We start from the raw sequence: 19,520 nt of genomic DNA on the forward strand, positions 1-19,520 counted from the left end.
TATTGACAATCACATAGTTCAAAGTAAACTGCAACCTCGACATCATGGTGACCTATTACAAGTCTTTTGACAGTCATTTGATTCAAAGTAAACTGCTTCGTCCGCATCGTGATAGTCTGTTGCTAGCTTATTGCCTGCCACTTAATTCAAAGTATTCTGCCACATTCAGGACGTGGTAGCTTATTGCTCGCCTTTTGGCTTCCATTTGACTCAAATTCTACTGCCGTGACCGCGCTGTGGGGACTTATTGCTAGCCTATAGGCAGTTATTTGATTCAAAGTATATTGTCGCATCTGTGCCATGATGGACTATAGCCAAAAGCATAAAGTCACTTGATTCAAAGTATGTTATAGCCTCTCCATCATGATGACCTATTGCTAGCATGTTGCCAGCCACTTGGTTCTAAAGTATACTATATTTATAGCCAATTCTGGAACGTGGAAGCTTATTGCTTGCTTAATGTCAAGCCACTTAATTCAATGTATACTCCCACCTCAGTACCGTGATGGCAACAATTCAAATTTGTTTCGATCGGGAGAGATCTGTGTAAATTCTATATTTACAAAAGCATTTAATCGGATGAAATATGTATGCGATAATTCCTCACATGTAGACCGAGAATTTTCTTTTTTTAAAAACATATATACATTTTTTTAGGGCTAAGTAGACAGACCGTAAACATGTGTATATATCATACATTTCACTTTTTTAAATAAAGTATAGAATTATTTATGACAAAAAGACACAGAATGGCTTCCACATGTTAAAAACATTGACAAAACATTCCATTGGATCTAAAGTTATAAGTAAGAATCATATTTATCCACATTATTCGCACATCGTGTGCTTGCATAAATATCATTTCACATCGTTAAAAAAAATCTATTTTTGTCATACACAAATGCGTGGCGTTGTAATTACGGTATTTATTAGGGAAGCAATAATATGGTGTCATGAATTTATATCGTATTAAATAGACAACATAAAATTGCAAGCACGTGAAGTTTGCAGACGTAAATTTTAACAATTGACAAATGGACACCGCAATTTTATCGATTTTATTCATTTAAAAGCAATCATGCTGTTGCTATTTATTATGCTTGTTGCTTTCATTTTTCATTTTTACTTTATTGTAAAAAATTTCATTGCATTCCAATCATCATCATTATATGGCTTGAAATACACACAACAACAAAGAAAGAAGCAAGCAAAGAGAGAAAAGTCGAGAAGCAATGTGCAAGTGAAACTAGCTAAAATACATAAAAATGCATAAAAGAATTACAAAAGTAGGTACTGGAACTTATCGAGTGGCTTTAGCGCATTTCAAATCTTCCATTCGTAGCCAACTTCGGGCTTATTTTCCAGTTAAATCTTCAATTCGTAGCCAACTTCAGGTGTATTTTTCAGTTAAATCTTCCATTCGTAGCCAACTTCAGGTATATTTTCCAGTCGAATCTTTCATTCGTAGCCAACTTCAAGTATATTTTCCAGTTAAATCTTTCATTCGTAGCCATCTTCAGTTATATTTTCAAGTCAAATCTTCCATTCGTAGCCAACTTCAGGTATATTTTTCAATTAAAACTTCCATTCGTAGCCAACTTCAAGTATATTTTCCAGTTAAATCTTTCATTCGTAGCCAACTTCAGGTATATTTTCCAGTTAAAATCTTCCATTCGTAGCCAACTTCATGTATGTTTACAAATGAAATTTGAAATTAAAATCATTAATTATCGAATTTAGGAATGATTACAAGATTTAAGACTATGTGATGCGCCAATAACTCAATTAAATTGATCCAACAAAGCTTATTTGGGATCTCTATGATGTCTGGTTGCTGAGATCTCGCGTTTCACACAGCCAGTCAGATAAAAGTGAATCTTTAAGCTGCCTTTATGTTCAAAAATGCATAAAAAAAACTTTACGCGCACGTGAAATTCTTCTTTCATATTATTTTTGTTTACAACGATTCAAATGCATTCGCATAACTCGGAGAAATTTACTTCTCTTTTTTTATTATTGTAAACATTATTCATCATACGGTACGTTAAGTTAAAATGAAATGAAAAAATGCTGTGATGAAAGTTGATTTTCATCTCTCGTCTTTACGCGCTCGCTCGCTTTGTGCATATATACATCACATTTTTTTGGGTATGCTAGCAGCATATTTACATGTAAACATATAAAGATACCTTTATATTGATTAAATTCAAGGCATAAATAAAATTCCGACACAAATCGTTATTATCATAATGGTAATCCACGCGAGTTTCATTAAAATTGAAGTACATGCCTTTAAGATACAAATAAATATTGATAAAGACGTAAATGAGGATATTAAGGAAATAAGGTTCAGTATATCAGCTAATGTAATAGAATCAATATTGCGGTTTCAAGAGAAAATTCGATTTACTAAGTTTATGTAATGTAAATGATGAGATTTGATGGGAAATCAAAATGAAGACTTCAAGGAAATTTCATTATGTGAAGCATCAATTTCGAATCTTCGGGCTTCTTTAATGTCTGTCGAGATATGGTTTTTTTGTGATATATGTCAAGATTCTTTCAAAGTTTTTCTCAGTTTTCCTCTTTGTAAATAGGTTTTGTTGATTCCATTTTGTAGTTGATTTGGAGTGACAATGTGTGGTTACTTTTCAGTTTTGAGCTTTGGAAATTAAAGGAGTTCTAATCTCATTTCGAAAAAAATTCGAAATTAATTTCGAAAACTTCGAAATTGAAATTCAAAGTTCACTTTAATTTAAAAATTTTTTTTTTGAATTTTTACTACAAATTAACGTTTAAAATTCATTCAAATTTTTCAACTGTCAAAATAAATTCAAATTCAGCCTTTCAGATATTTCTTTTATAACTGAACAATTCTTTTGTTTTTGTTAGAAAAATTTGCTAAATTTGCAATTTAAATCAGTTTCTCAAGTTCTTCAAGCACATCAGTTCATTAACCTTACCTTATTCAGCATAAATTAATTACTACAAAACCGCAAAACCACTAAAAGACATTTTCAATTACAAACTTTTACCATTCAGCTAAAAATTTTAATTTCCAAAAAACTAACAACAAAAATAATCAAGAAACTGACATTCCAAGTAAATCCCAGTCGACACTCCATGTCCGTGGCTATAAAGAGAAAAATGTTATTGCGAAATATTTAAAACCACATTTAAATAATTGAAAGAACATCTTACATTTCCTGAGCTTCGGATAAATAAAAAAGGAAGTTATCTTTTTATTTCCAGCTGTGTGGGTTCTTAAGAGAAATTTGAGAGATCATTATAAAAGCTAAGGCTCTATAAGACGAGATTAAATTTATGAATACAATTTTCTATCAAAACATCAGTCCTATGTTACATATTTTCCCCCGCAAGAGCACATATTGAAAGTTATAAAAATAACATCCATGGTTGCATAAAAAAATTTTGTTTTGTCATATTATGCTGAACACTCAAATTAATTTTTAGCGCATTTTTGATAAAAATGACTTATTGGATCACTTTGATCGGCTTGTCAGGTGGCTTGCTGGGTGGCTGGCTGGGTAAGATGCGATATCTCAGCAACTAGACATCCTAGAAAGCTCGGATTTGAAGTATTAGGTCCGTCTTATCAAGTTACTGACTTATTGCTTAGTTCGGTAGCTAGGAACTATCTCTAAATGCTTTAATTAATGATTTTTTAATTTTCCATGGAACAACCCTTTGGAAATTGTTCCCTTCGTCAAACATTTGAATATTTTTTGGTCGTTAATTTTCAAAAAAGTTTTGACCATTATTTTCCACAAAAAATTGACAGTTTTTTTACATATTTTTCAGTTCATGACCTAAAATTTTTTTTTGACAGTAAATTTGAATTCAAAAAAACAGTTAGAAAATTTGAATCACAAAAAAAAAAACGTTAAATTAAAGTTTCTAATTTAGTGATCCGGAAAGTTGACTTGAACACGAGCAACTTGATTTAAAAACATTGGTTATTCAATTACTGATCGCTGGACAAAAATGCGTCTAAGTCCCTCGATAACACAATGACTTACATAATTTTTTTGATTTTCAATGGAAGTGACAACCAAAAATTAAATCAACTGGAAAACTAATTGAAAATGATAAACAAAAAATATATATTTTCTAGGTATGAAAATAATATCCAATTTCTGCTAATTATATACTTTTTTTTGCAGGCATAAATAATTAAATTTTTGTTTATTAAATAAAATACTTTGAGGAGATTAATTATAAAATAAATGAGATAAAGCAGGATCAAGAAATGTTATTTACACAATATTGTACATGAAATAGCGAATAAGGGCTGGCTGGCTGACATTTAACCATAATTTCTGTGTACACAAACTAAAAATTCATCTCTGAGCTACTCATGCATCTCATTGTGTTGTTTGCTAACATTGCCATTTTGCAAATAGAACGAAGATACATTATGTATAACAATTTGCAGTTATTTCTGTCGTAAAACATCTGTTAAGCGATAAAAAATACACTGAAAGTTTTTTCTATATTCCGGAACAAAGACAGAAGCTTTTAATATTTGTTTTTGTGATATCTATTATTTGGATGTTGATTGAAAAAAAAAGCTTTCAAATTGATACATAGATGTATGTTCTATCTACAATTGATATAGCTTGATATTGAAATCGTCTGCAATTTATTGAAAATTTTATCTGTTGTTTATAGTAACATTCAGTAAATATTTTCATTTTGTATTGTACTATGCTCACTCTAATGTCCTCAGGATTCAATATCAATAATGTAGTGGAAGGAAATGGATTGGAAATAATGTATTAAAGAGTAACTGAATAAAGTGGGTGTTTTTAAATTAGTCTGAAAATAAAAGCGTGTAAAATACAGTTTTTCGGATATAATAGCTTTTATTTTCGGAAGTTGAAGGTTCCTAAATTCGAAAATTCGTTTTCGAAAGTGAAAATTCTAATTTCGAAAGTGAAATTTCAATTTTCGAAAGTGAAAATTCTAAATTCGAAATTGAAAATTCTATTTTCGAAAGTGAAATTTCTAATTTCGAAACTTAAAATTCTATTTTCGAAAGTGAAAATTCTAATTTCGAAATTGAAAATTCTATTCTCGAAAGTGAAAGTTCTATTTTGAAAATTCTAATTTCGAAAGTGAAATTTCTGATTTCGAAACTTAAAATTCTATATTCAAAAGTGATTTTAAAATTTAAAATTCTATTTTCGAAAGTAAAATTTTAATTTCGAAAGTGAAATATTCTAATTTTCGAAAGTGAATTTTCTCTGTTTGAATTTAAAAATTCTAATTTCGAAAATTAAAAGTTCGAAAATAAAGAATTCTCATTTTCGAAAAGGAAATCTTCCGATACGTACACACCTCAAATAGTCTGTTTTCCACCCTCATCATAAACAACTTTAAAACATTCCAGAATATTTTTTGTCTTAATTATAAAAAAAAGTTCATGAAAAAAATATTGAAATAGGAAAAATCGATAAAGACGTTAAGTTTATTCAACTTTCGAATTACGTCATGACTCATGAGAAAAAATATCAAAAATATGCCGATGTAATAATTTGATAAAATAATTATCTAAATCTAAAAATTGAATATTTTTAATGGAAAAAACACAAAAAAATAAAAAATTATTCAAAGTGCGTAGGCCTTACTTCCATTTTAATATGAGTATATCTTGATACATGCTAATGCTATCTTATCAATTATTCACACGATTTTCCTTCCATGTAGATTCATTTTTATGCTTACTGTGTAGTAAATACAGCATATGATGTATGAAAAAAAAAAATCAATTCAATACAATATAAATCGCCACATGCAACCATACAAATTAATCTCAGTACGTGTTTATTATCATAAAAATAAATGTAAATTTTTGAAAAGAAAATTGCCATAAAGCATTTATACTGACGAACATTTAATAATAACTATTATTGTACACAGTAGCTGGCAAAGTCACGAAATAATCAGTCACAACAATTTACTTAGCTTGAGATGGACGGAAAAAGCATAAGAAAAATTATAATGCGATAAACAGTTCTGCAACAGTGATGGACAACTTGTATGTCGCGACACACTCGTGTCAAGAGCACTCTAGGGTCGTGACACACAAGTGTCGTGGACACACTAGTGCCATGATCACACTTGTGTCGTGGTCACATTCGTGTCGTGGGCACACTAGTGTCGTGACACTTAATAATGCAGTGTCACACTAGTGTCGTGTCACAATAGTGCAGTGACACATTAGTGTTGCAGTCACCTTAGTGTCGCAGTCACACTAATGTCACAGTCACACTAGTGTCGCAGTCACAATAGTGTCGCAGTCACACTAGTATCGTGAGCACAATAATATAATGTCACACTAGTGTCGTGTCACGCTTGTGTACCACAAAAAATAAAAGGTTGCCCACCACTGCTCTAGTATGTCGAGGCATTAGCTATTATGCCTGAAGGGTTCAACGATCTTAATGAGAAATCAAGATGAAGATTAACATTTGCAAATAAATCAATGTGGTCTTACTTCTGTGTAAAACAAAAAAAAAAGCACACAACAATCATGTGGATGACACAATAATTTAATGCGAATACATGAAGATATAAAGTAAATGAATTAAAGATTAATGAAAATTAGTTACATGAAATGTTATGCGATGACATCGTCAACTGATGAAGATAAAGATGAGTGATATAATTTAATTAGAGATGAGTGAAAGGAAAAAGGGTAGTTGTTGTTGAACATTGAGTTATACAAGTATGATTACTTGTTATGCTTCTCTTTTTACTTTTTTATGTACTTGCAATATATTATTATGCAGTAGACTCTTTTTTTTTTGAAAAAATAACTATACATGCATTACTCTCATATAAAAGAAAGTGAAACGAGCAAGTGAATAATTAAGCTTCTGATGTCATATAGCAATAATAAATTAAAAACAGCATGGACTATGTCTCGTTTATAATACTAAATTGATTGTTTTCCATTATCCAACAAAAAAATACATTTAACGAAGCTAAATTCATTAGTGCTTTTAGTTGTTTCGCACTGTTTTGCTTAATAGATGATGCAAACAAATGAATGAATTATGTCAGGTGAAATAAATCCTAGCCATCGGTCGTTAAACTCTTTTATTTCGCTTAATTGCAACATTTCTTCTTAGTTTTATATGACAGGGTTGGTAAGCCTGTGCTAACTTTGTCGAAACTACAGTTTGGTCTTCGGGCACTCTATCTTGATAGTCAGGAGCTTATCTGTTGGAATGTGATTACTGTAATGGTCTATCAAAGGTGCATCATTGGGACTACTTCACTAAGAGGGACACAGAAAATGTATAATTTATATATGACACTTTGCCATATAGTCGAATAACCCGCGGTAGCTCAGTGGTAGGAGCATCCGCTACGACCGTAAATCGTACAACGTGGGTTCGAGTCCCACTCGAGATTCATTACACTTTGACGCTTTTTCTGTCAGATCAACAGTATCAATGAGTAGTTTTTGATTGATTTGACTCAATCAGTCGTTGCTACGCATCTAGTGCTGACTCACCGGATGTACCCCAAGAAATGTCTCTAGTATGGCTTGCCAAATCCACCATAAGTCAAAAATATGGTCAGATACATACAATTCCATGTGAATTTGCAAATACCTGCACTTAGCACAACCTTAATATCAGCAAATCTCCCAAATTTGTAGAATTCAGTTCCAATTCAGTCCCAACCATCCAATTCCACCAACCCTGTCTAAATCTTCGTCAATAAACAATAACAGCAAGTGGCAAAGAGCGAAATAGTTGCAATATATTCATCATATAGACATTATTTAATATAAAAATGCCTCTAAACTTTCTAATTAACTGCCCATTTTTGCTCATTCAGCCATTCAGCTTCACATTGAAGTTTAAAGAGATAAAAATTGATTTTTTTACAACCTTCACACTCCAAATCAAAAAAAAATCCCGCATCGTTGCAGCCTAATCGAGCTAAATTGTGTGTTTTTTTTCTTATAGACATTACATTTATTACATGATCGAATACCTGCTGATGATTAAGCCGCTTAAACAGGTTCCCATGTCTAACATCGTCAATCGATTGTAAAATTACGTACGTCTTCTTTATACAGTCATAAGTGAAAGAGATACAATAATATTATTAATAGATAAAAAAAAAATATACAGCATAGCCATCGAATCGCATAATAATATGAAAGTTTCATCAATATATCTTTCATCCATATAATATTATTACTGGCCTGCTTAAACACTTTCACATTCTTTTTATGTGTACGACTTAATGCCAATGCCCTATTGCTTACTTAATGATCTGTCTATTTAAGTTATTGAAGTAATCAGTGTCCAACATGAATATTTCTTTATTTTTTCGTTATTAAAGAGCACTGACTGATCATAACTGTATGCAAGAATAGATTTTTTTTTTGGGGTCTCATTTGTTCCAGCGTATGGTAAATATTTTTGTTAATTAAAGTATGAAGGTATTTTAAAAATACTATTTTTTGATGTTGGGGATGAGTGGAAATGATGTGAATTGGAAGGTTAAGATCCAGACACCCAATCCACCTTGTTGGCATGATGGACATCATTTGCGAGAAATTTTTGGGATTCTTACGTTAAATTCTTAGCAATTTTAAGCAATGTCCGTTTTTTCCAGAACCCGAACTCGACTCAAAGTCCATATACAAAATCCGAGTCGAGTCGACTTCCAGGAAGGTTGTTGCTTACTTCGCTGGATGTACAGATCAATTGTGATTCATGACCTCATATAGATGTCGAATACAACTCTATCATTGGTTGCCGCTGGTCAATTTCCAATTAATACACGCAAATAGCATTGCGTGTTTGCTAGGCAATCGGGATGTTGCCGTCTTACCTATAAGGCGCGAAGTTGTTCAGGCTGCACTGATTTTAAACCAATTTTATGGCAAAGATGCGGTTCGACGCATTGCGCTGCTCAGTATTGCTATAATATTCATACTATAATATCTCTATCAACAGCTACTCACCCATTCGAACATCCAATTCAGACGTCATTGACGACCAGTCCCCTTTCTTATTTCGAACCGCTTGTAGGTGGTCTAGTAAAATAATATTTAAATGTTTATTAGGCCTGCGCCTTTTTACCGCTGTAAACATTCATTATTTTGTGATGAGATCATTTTGCAATCAACTGCTGCTGCTGTTTTTTTCCGTAATACTATCCACAGTAATACACCCAACAATGGATTTAATGTATTTCAGTCAATTAAATGCCTATTTTTTGTTCGAAATATAAAAAAATCTTGCAAATTTGATGAAATTCAAGTTTACAGGCATGTTACGGTCATCAATGCGTGCGTTAATCTGATTGTACATAAACTCTGTCGTTGCATTTCACTTGATGCAATTTGTTATATGCTGTTGTGAATATTCATGTACATTCATAGACGGATAATGTTTATTAATTGGGAATTTATTTAAAATACAAAAAGGCTGACATTAAACAATTTTTTATGGCACAATAATCGTAAAAAAATTGGAAATGTAATTGGTTGAATAATTTTTAATGCTGTTGCATGTTTCATTTCACTTCATATTCCAAAAAAAGTGCTCATTTAATTTACTTAATGTTTATATGAACACTTGTGCGTTTATAGGGTTGAATTTTTATTTATTTTCCACTTCTCCCTACACTCAGTTCCTGTAAACAAAATTTTTTTAAGGAAATAACATAATTCTATGTTATTAAAAATCAAATTTAGTGATGCGTACATGAAATGTCGCGACAGTTTAACTATAAAAATGTTCTTAGTTGTGCATATGGAAATGAATTTCCTTCTTGTAAGATTATGAACTATTGACTGACATTGAACAGTTGGATACATGCATTTTTACATGCTTACACAATCAGTTTTAATTCATCAGATAGAATAAAAAATGGACTTTGAACTTCATAAATATCATGCATAAGTGTCTTATGTTATTCATCAATCAGTTAGCATAGCATTAAATTAAAAAATATGAAATAATAAAATGCTGCTGTCTTATTATGAATTATGCATTTTCTCTCGTTCTTCGTTGTGATTCTTTCTAGCCACATAATGGGTAACATTTGATGCATTGCTGCGACTATGTGTAGTAAAATCATCAATAATTCTCTTTAGACCCGATCTGTTCATTTTGAAATGTTGCTGCCACATGGTTCCAAGTGGCTGTGACATGATTCCAAGTGGGTGCAACAGTGGGTGCGACATGGTTCTAAGTGGCTGTCTCATGTTTCCATGTAGCTGCAACATGGTTCTATTTTTTTTTCAAAGTATTTTCTGATCTGTTGATCACATGAAGATGGAAATTCAAAGTGCTCCGCTACTGTTTCACATAGTTTTTCTCATTAAATCATTACCGATTGATCGACTCTATTGAAAACGAATGTATCTTTGAATGATTTCACATGTTGATAATCATGGTGCGGACATCATTTTGTGGATATGAAAAAACTGTCACATGGTTCTCCGCAATTAATTCAAAATTCTCAATGGCAGAGATTCTCAATCTCAGTTCAACATAGTTCCAAGTGACTGTAAAATGGTTTCAAGGAGTTGCAACATGGTTTCAAGTGGCTGAAACATGGTTCCAAGCTGCATGGTTTTCAAACGCTGTCACATGGTTCAAAAGTAGCTGCAACATGGTTCCAAGTACCTTCTGTATTTTAATAAAGCAGGAAGGTGCAACGGCTTCATGGGCAGGCGTAACGGACCTTCTTTCTGTTCGAAATGTTTGCAGTTTGGTCATGGTTCCATGGTTTCCAAGTTTCAGACTGCCACATCATTTGCCACATGTTTCTAAGAACAACCGAAATGGCTGGTGTCACATGATTCTTAGTATACTGTAGCCTCGTCGTCGTTAAGGCAACATTCCAATCCGTGTCACTCGGGAGACATTCCTACTCATTTCTCAGAAGTTTTGTGTACAAGATTAGCATCCAATTTCAACATTGCCGGCTGTCAAGTGCTCTCGACTTTTCTATGACATTCACTGCTTATTTCTTTTTCATGTTTGCATGCCTTACTCGAAAAAAATAAAAATCCAATGAAATTATTCCCTCTACAGACACGTTACATTGCATTTACTTTAAAACTGAGTTTATTGATCTATTTTTTTTCTATCCACTCCCTCCGTTTTTTTTTCTTCAGTTCTATTTTCTGATCTGTTGTTGATGATGATGAAGATGGAAATAGAGAGAAAAGAAATAACAATCATCTTGTCTCAAGAGTGAAGCTCATTCCGCTACTGTTTCACTTACTTTACTACTACCCTCATCAATGTTTTTCTCATTAAATCATTACAAATCGATTGATCGACTCTATTGAAAACGAATGTATCTTTGAACTGATTGATTTCACTGTGTAATGAATGAAATTATGTTGATAATCATGGTGCGGACATCTGGGAATGAAATTTTGTGGATATGAAGAAAAATTCGTTAAAATTAATATTTGAAAATTATTTTCTACTTATAAAAACTGTAAGATCTTTCCTAAGTGAAAGAACTTTCTCAGTTTTTAAGAAATTTCAAATATTTTTTGACCGTTGAAAAATGAAAATCACTTTAATTGCATTTAAATGGTTAAATTGCATAGAAGATGCAGTCTGAAATGACAATTTGAAGCTTATGTTCTTCAAAACTACTTAATTTGTCTGAATTTATTCAAAAATCAAGATTAAAATTTGCAACGGTCAAAAATTATTCAAATTTCAATTTTCAAAAATGCAAAATAATAATTCAACGGATATTTCTGAAATGTCCACATCCAGTAAACAATGTAAATCAATTCTCGTTACTAATCTCAATTTTTATTCTTCTTATTCTAATTTCAGATGATTTAAAAACAACCATCAATTGAATGGAATATCGATTGACACAAACTCAATTGATTGGAATTGATATGAAACAAGAAAAATGCTGTAATAAAACCAGCATAAGAAGTGCGAAGCTAAATGACATCAAGAGTTATAATTGAGAAAGTCAACATTATCATTTAGTTGTTTATTGTCCAGCTTCAAGAAATCCAGCAACGATATTTTCATTTTTAAAAGTTTGCTTTATTGCTTTTCTTAACAACAATAATCCTCCGTGCATCTCGTTTTCGGCTCTTTTCTTTAAATTGCGAAAGTTTTTTTCCATTTCATTCATTAATTTTGCAAAAGAGAATAGCAACGACCTCAATTCTCCTCCTAATTAAGCCATAATCAAATGGGAATTTAGCAAATGCCTTCTTTTGTGTTCGACAAAGTCATTGAGATATAAAGTCACGATAAATTGAAGATGAATTCAGTATTCTCAGCATTTAAATCAAATAAAAATAACAATTCGTCGACATTAAATGCATCAACATCAAGTGAAAATAACAGTAATAAAAAGATACAAAATTCAAATAAAAAGACGTTAAATTTAAATGAGACAAATAATTATGAAAAATTGCGACATATACGTGAAAAAATGTCTAATCTTATGATTGATGATGATGAAATAAATTTAAGAAAGCCACCAATACCGATCGCACCATTTGGTGATGATGTTTGTGATTCAATGCTGCCACCAAAGAAACCGACAACATCAACATCCACATCATCATTAAAAATGAATGGATTTGATTGTGTTGATAGTATGACATCGATGAATGGTAAATTAAATGGTAATGGTTATGCAAACAACATTGGATCGTTATCGTCGATTAAAAAACATTATAATCAAGACAATTCGGAAAATTACGCGAGTGAAAATAACTTATTGAGTAAATGTTGCAATGGTGGTGCTGCTGCAATGGGCAGCGATGTCTCAATTGCAGACGTTAATGATGCAAACAACAGTGCAAGTGCGAGTAGTTTAATTTCAGTAAAGTCGATGCCATTGAGTAACTCAAATGAGTTAGCATGCAGATCGGCATTAACTGTTTACAATAAGCAACCACAGCCGACCAATTTTAGCAATTCAAATCGTAATAGACCGCGTCTTAGCTTAAGTAGTATAAGCAACAATAGTAATAGTAATAATAATGTAGCAGTTAATTGTCAACCTGCAGTACATGGACGAAATAGCAGCAATGGATTACCGACTGGTCAGACACGAACGCGTTTGTCGACGCATCAAAGGAATCTTAGTTTAGATTTTAGGTGAGTTAATTTGCATTTAATATTTTGAATAATATTTGACCGTTAAAATTTGATTCAAATTTGACCGTTAAAATTTTGTTTCAAATTTGACCGTTGAATTTAAGTTCAAATTTGATCGTTGAATTTAAGTTCAAATTTGACCGTTAAACTCAATTTCAAATTTTTTGAATGAATTTCAAAAAAGTTTTGGCAGTTACAAAACCTAACCTTTAAATTTTTCAAAATAAATTATTGAAATGTTAAAATTGAAATTAATGTTTAAAGCTTAAGCAGTCAAAACATGAATACGAACAGTAAATCACAGGTGCCGCTTCTCAAAACGCTGAATAAGCCCATACAATCCGCAGAGAAATGTTTTTAGTCGAAAATTGAATTAAAATTCATTATAATCAAACAATTATTATTATTATGATTTATTGCTGTCAAATGTTTCATGCCTCGTAAAACTTGAAAACTGCCTATCGCACTTCAAACTGTCATAATACATAATTATAGTGGACAAACTCTCAAAAAATGATAATTTGATACGAAACTGTATAGGATGTAAAAAAAGCTATTTGCATTCCATAAATCAATTTTGACTATTTTTTCAATTGTGATCACGCCCTGCCTAACACTTGCTGTTGACTCGTAATGTGAATAATTCTCAGGGTTTCATTCTGCTTACAATGTATTTATGCTCATTAGATTCTTATATGAATTATTTTATTATTTTTTTGTGTTTGAGGATTTCCGCATTTTATTCTCGCAATTATTCGCATATATGCAATTTTTGCTTCTATTTTTGTAAATGGATATCCAAAATATAATCCAGAACCGTACTTAAATACCATCTGTCTATCAAATTCAATTGTGTACAATTCTATACAGATTCATATTTTGCCAACTTTATAACCTTGAGATTTTTATTTAGCACAGCTTATTAAAAAATTATTTTTTTTCATCTCCAAAAAGACTTTTTCATATATCATTGAAATTTTTATGATTGAAATTGAGATTGATCACATGTCGAAGCACAAGAAATCACATTACTAGCTATTTAAATATGGAATGTTAAAAGTCCTCGATCTTACCAAGCAACTTAAGCGCATTTTTGTCCAGACCATCAGTAATCAACACGAATCAAATGGCATTTTCCAATAAACTTACAAATTTTAATCAATTTTATCAAAAAACGGTTTTTAGAATTTGAATTTTTTAACGGCTGCTAAAAATTTAAATGTATTCAAAGCAATGCTTTAAAAATGTGTTTTTTTTGCTTATTTAATGAAAAATCATTGATTAAAATGCATAAAGATGCTTTTGAGCTTTCAAACCAATCGATACCGGAATAACTCGATGGCACAGAGCTAATGCTTCAAACTAGAGCTTTCTACAACGTCTGATTGTCGAGATCTCGTCACTTATTCAGCCAGTCAACAAAGTATATTATCAAGGTTCCTATTTTCGCAAATATGAGCTAAAAATTCTATTCCACCCATGAGAGATCTTGAGAATTCCGTACCGAAATTTAATTCATCTTTTTTTTTTGCGTCGTTTTTTTACCAAGAGTACGCGACTTATAAGATTTGTTGAGTGCCTTAAGTGTATTTTGACATTCTTATATAGACTTTTTTTATATTTCTCAAACTCAATTCTTTTGAAATGAAATAAAAATTGTGATTAAATTAAATTCCATAAATGGCTTCTTATTTTTCTCGTTTCTCAGCCAACCAACGCAATCACATACTTTTTATTTTTTTTACATCGAAAAGGTGATCAAACTTAGTTTGTTTCTATGCCTTCAGAATAAAACTTTTCGAATGCTATGACCGCATTAAATGAATTTGTAAAGGATTAATTAGATCGTTTAATTAGACAACTTAGTTACTTAGCTTGAAAAATCGGTTTTTCTTCTTTTTCTTATTGTTTGTCACACATTTTCCTCGTTTTTCACATCTAGTGCATCTAGATTTTACAGACAAATGTTTTAAATCACGTAGGAAATGAAATCAAATTAATCTTTAAATGATTTCGAGATTGTGACTTCATTTTTCATACCTATTAGTGTTACAGAGATGCAGTTCTGGTCTTTTCTATTGCTTTACAATGTAAATACTGCAATTTTTTTGTTTATTGACCTTCAAATTCATTTTGGCGCCAAAATTTCCCATTCTTTGAAAACAAAAACATTCAAATTTCATCACAAAACTCAAATAAAACTGTCAGTTCCGTTCCCCATCCCTGAATACATTGCACTCATTGCTATACCAGCTGAATAAATCAAAACATAAACATGGAAATTGGAAGAAAACAAACAAACTCTAAAAAAAAAGTCCCGTAAAACTGATGACACAGTGAAGGTCTTGTAACACGACATATCCATGGGTAGATCGATATATCATGCTGTGTTATGTTTACTTATTTAAATTGAAATGAGCATGAAGAAGGAGAAAACATGGAATAAGAAGAACAGATAGAAGAAAAATCATTATGAAACACACGTGTGGAACTAATCAAGCCAAAGAATTGAGGAATTTCATAAAAAGTCACATATGATTTTACACTATTCATGTTCATGTCTAGGAATATGTGCGAGAAATGATGCTCAGTTTTGGAAAATAAACATCAGTAAGAAGAATGTTCCTTCAATGAACGAACGGTCGGAATGTGGATGAAGAATGATTATGTAACATTGCGGGCATTTCCATTCATTTTTTTGGGTACACAAAAATATTTACTTTAGACACAAAAAAAAAATTGGTCCATTCCAAAATATGGTTTCCAGTTTCTGATGTAAACTAATTATTATAATTATTTTCTGTTTACACTTCTCTTTAGTGCTGGATACAAGATAACTTATGGCTATTGTTCTTATTTTCTTGTTCCCATTCTGATCATTTTACTGTGGCTTCTGTGCTTAAGCATTTTTCTTCTTTCTTTTTGCGCTCAGTTATTTATATTCTGTATAATTATGATGAAATATTATATCTACAGACATTTATGCTGATTCTCAAGCATACATAAATTATAGTATTTGTTATTCTTTAAAAGTTAACGCTCAACATCGATGGGAATGGATTTTTACATAAAACAAACATTTTGAGAATATTTTGTTAGAAAAGAGACTTAAAACTCAACTGTCATGACTGTTGTGTAACATCATAATTTCAAAGTTAAGACGACGTTCATCATTTTTCATATTTTTTTCACATCCTTTCTTGTCGCTTCGTTTCGTTTTCTGTTTTCTGTTTTTTTTTGCCCTTTATAGGAAGGATTTAGTGTTGAATACAAACGATATTTTTTCATGAATCATTCTGGTATATTAATTATATTGTTTATGAATAACAGTGTCTCGACCCAGAGTTGGTGTCTGAGGATATTAAGTCTGAGACTGGTGTGGTTGAGGATATTGAGAATTGAAATTCAAAGCAAAAGAAAATAACGGTCATTTAGGATTTAAAAAGTAACGGAAGTTCAAAATTCAAAAGTAAAGTTCAAAATTTGAATTTTGGGAATTCTGGCGGGAAAAGGAGTAAATTTTAGGAAATAAATTATTTCAAGTTTAAATACTCAAGGAGGAAACATCTAAAGGAGAAAGTTAAGGCTAAATCTAAAGGAAAATAATACTAAGGATAAGCAAAGGGTTAATATAAATAGCAAAAGATTTAAAGAGTATTTTTCAGTAAATAAGAAAAGCAAGAATCTTTAAATTGAAACAAGCAATACATTACTCAACTCTGTATTCGCGCCTGTACCCAGGATGTTAATCCATCAATTTTTGATGTTTAAAAACACTTTTTTAATGTATAAAAATTCAATGAATGTATAACAATATTCAAGCATAATCCAAAAAAGATTCAATTTTTATTTCATTTTATGAATATAAATTACCGGAAATTTATAAGTAGCATAAGAATAGAAAAAATACGTCATGATGAGACAGATGATAAGGAATATAAAGTGTACGTGTATGTATGAGAAATTGAATAAATGCCTGAGTAAATTACATCAGAATTTTTATGAAAATCTACCATCATGCATGCTTATTATGATGATTATTTTTATTCATTCATACACACATCATCATCATTTGTATGACAAACAATGAAAAATTGTCCATTTACATTTTAACTTACATCAATCGAGAACGGGGCGCACACACATTCACTTCTAGTCTATCACTTCCTAAGAATAAGCTTAAATGAACTTACATATAACAACTGGTGCTAACAGGCAATTTAACTTAATGCATGAATATTGTTATAATGAAAATTATATATTGCACAATAAGATTTTAAGGTTTCATTGACTTCATAATAGTTTTAGACAGGAAATAAGCTTTGATGTTCTATTTATGATAAATTTAAAGTATCATCGTCTTAATTGCCTCTACAAAAAAATACTTTTCCTGATTATAATGAGGGTGTTAATTAATATCGATTCAACAACAGTATGATTTATACAGTCATAAAGGTACTGTGAATTAATAATTTATTGTATTTATAACCAATATGTTTTTGTGGTATATCGGGAATATATTTTTGCGGTATGACTCATCATTTGCAATTGTATACACGATCGTCATAGTGTTTAGAGTTTGTCCTTTTACTAATTTATACCTGGGTAACCAATAACAATCCCGAGTCGTACATTGACATCGATTTGATTTATGGCTTATTGATTGTAGACCGTTCAAGGCTAGGTGTGGTTTTGGGATTTTTTTTTTGATGAATAATTAATTATTTAGATGCTGGATGTTTTGGATTGCAAGATTCGAGCGAAAGGGAACTGTTTTATAGCTCAGAGATACATATAAGCATTAAATTAGTTTGGGTTATTTTATTGCATTTGAAATTTGTGTATATCCCCCGAGTCAGGTAAATTTAATCAAATTATCATGGCTTAACACATTTTTGGTCTGAATCTTCAGATTTTTGGGAAGTTTTCATTTCCTTGAATTGATTTCCTAATACGCCTCTGTGTACATAAGCAAAGAATGTGGAGCATCAAGGAAAGTAACTTACCCTAATTCCCAAATTGGGGGGAGTTATCGAAAGATAGAACTGTCTACAGACGTTCTTTAAACGCGGAAATGGGCGTCCGTGTGCCTTAGCCAAGTTAGTACGTTAGTTCTTATGTGAAGCTGCTGCTTGCTCTGTCCCTGTAATGTCATAAAAATTGTCCAAATCATTGTCATATTGACTACAATCTGTATAATGTTTGAGAGATCGGTCTATGATGGGAATCGAAACCATGTCCTCATAATAGAGTGTCAGTCTGTTATTTAACAACTCGGCCACAGAAGCCTTACTCTCGCAATGGCTGAATCGTCATTATATGTAACTTGATAACCCAGATTCCACTCTGATGAGACATCATTTCCACATATTATATACAATTGGATTATCTTATGTCTTTCATAATTGAAATTGATAACATCAAGTGGACTTGACCAATGCTAATCGTAAAACCGAACTCATTAAACCAAAATCCTAAACTAAACATCAATACTGATCAATACCTCTAAAACTGCATGTTAGCCACCTAATTGACAAACCACAAGCATAAATCAAGACTAATGAAATGCCATTTTACTACGACTTTACCACTCGGGAATGAAACATGAACCCCGCATATATAAAAATTGTATGAAAAAATAAAATCGATAATTTGAAAATTGCAATTATATTAATAAACAATCTGATATATTTCATACATTTTTTCACTCTGTTCTCGAAAAAGTTGCACTCCACATAATAATAAAATGGGAACAAATACCTGCAAATTCATACAATATTCATTTTTCTATGTAGTAGCAGTAGTTAGACAAATGAAGAATTATAGTTACGGCATGTACTGTGTAGAAATATCTATGCAAATGTCTACTTTCATTATATTTGGCTTTTAGTTTTTTTAAGCAATTCGATTTGTAAATTTCATGAAAAAATGATGGAAGAGCTTTTCACAGCAGCAGCAACGTTTCGAATGCAAATTTTATGATATTTTGCAACAGAAAAAAAAGCTTAAAATATGCGAACCGGGGCGGCATTCAGTATTTTTTTGAGAGTTTCAACTTTTAATGAAGATTATGCAAAAATATTCATACATTACGAATGATAACTGTATGTATGGAGCTAAAATTTCTATATTCATATTTGTTTTCTGGAAAAATTTTTATGACTTTTTTTTTGTGTGCCTTAATTTTTTTTATTTACATACATGTTATGGTTACGTACTGAAGTGAGCAAATAATTTTTTTAAAATAATATTCAAATTGAGTAAACTTTTGCTTCCGAAATTTTATGACTGTTCTCTTTCTGCTCGTCTTTAAAAGCTGATTCTCTATGATTTCTATGAAATTGAAGAAAAGAGAAC

At 31.2% G+C, this 19,520-nt stretch overlaps 1 protein-coding gene across 1 annotated transcript in view; it reads left to right on the plus strand.

Annotated features, from left to right (window-relative positions):
• The window catches only part of fwd (phosphatidylinositol 4-kinase beta fwd), a 71,514-nt gene that overhangs the window by 29,771 nt on the left and 22,223 nt on the right, over window positions 1-19,520 (plus strand). Inside the window, exon 2 of the mRNA XM_070643006.1 lies at window positions 11,868-13,163. Within this exon, the coding sequence (XP_070499107.1) occupies window positions 12,316-13,163 (848 nt within the window). The 5' untranslated portion in view covers window positions 11,868-12,315. The remainder of the gene's footprint in view (window positions 1-11,867; window positions 13,164-19,520) is intronic.

Source organism: Chironomus tepperi, unplaced genomic scaffold, assembly GCF_022539635.2.
Source record: "Chironomus tepperi strain 1889 unplaced genomic scaffold, CSIRO-AGI_Ctep_v1 contig_309, whole genome shotgun sequence".
Classification (NCBI taxonomy): Eukaryota; Metazoa; Arthropoda; class Insecta; order Diptera; family Chironomidae; genus Chironomus; species Chironomus tepperi.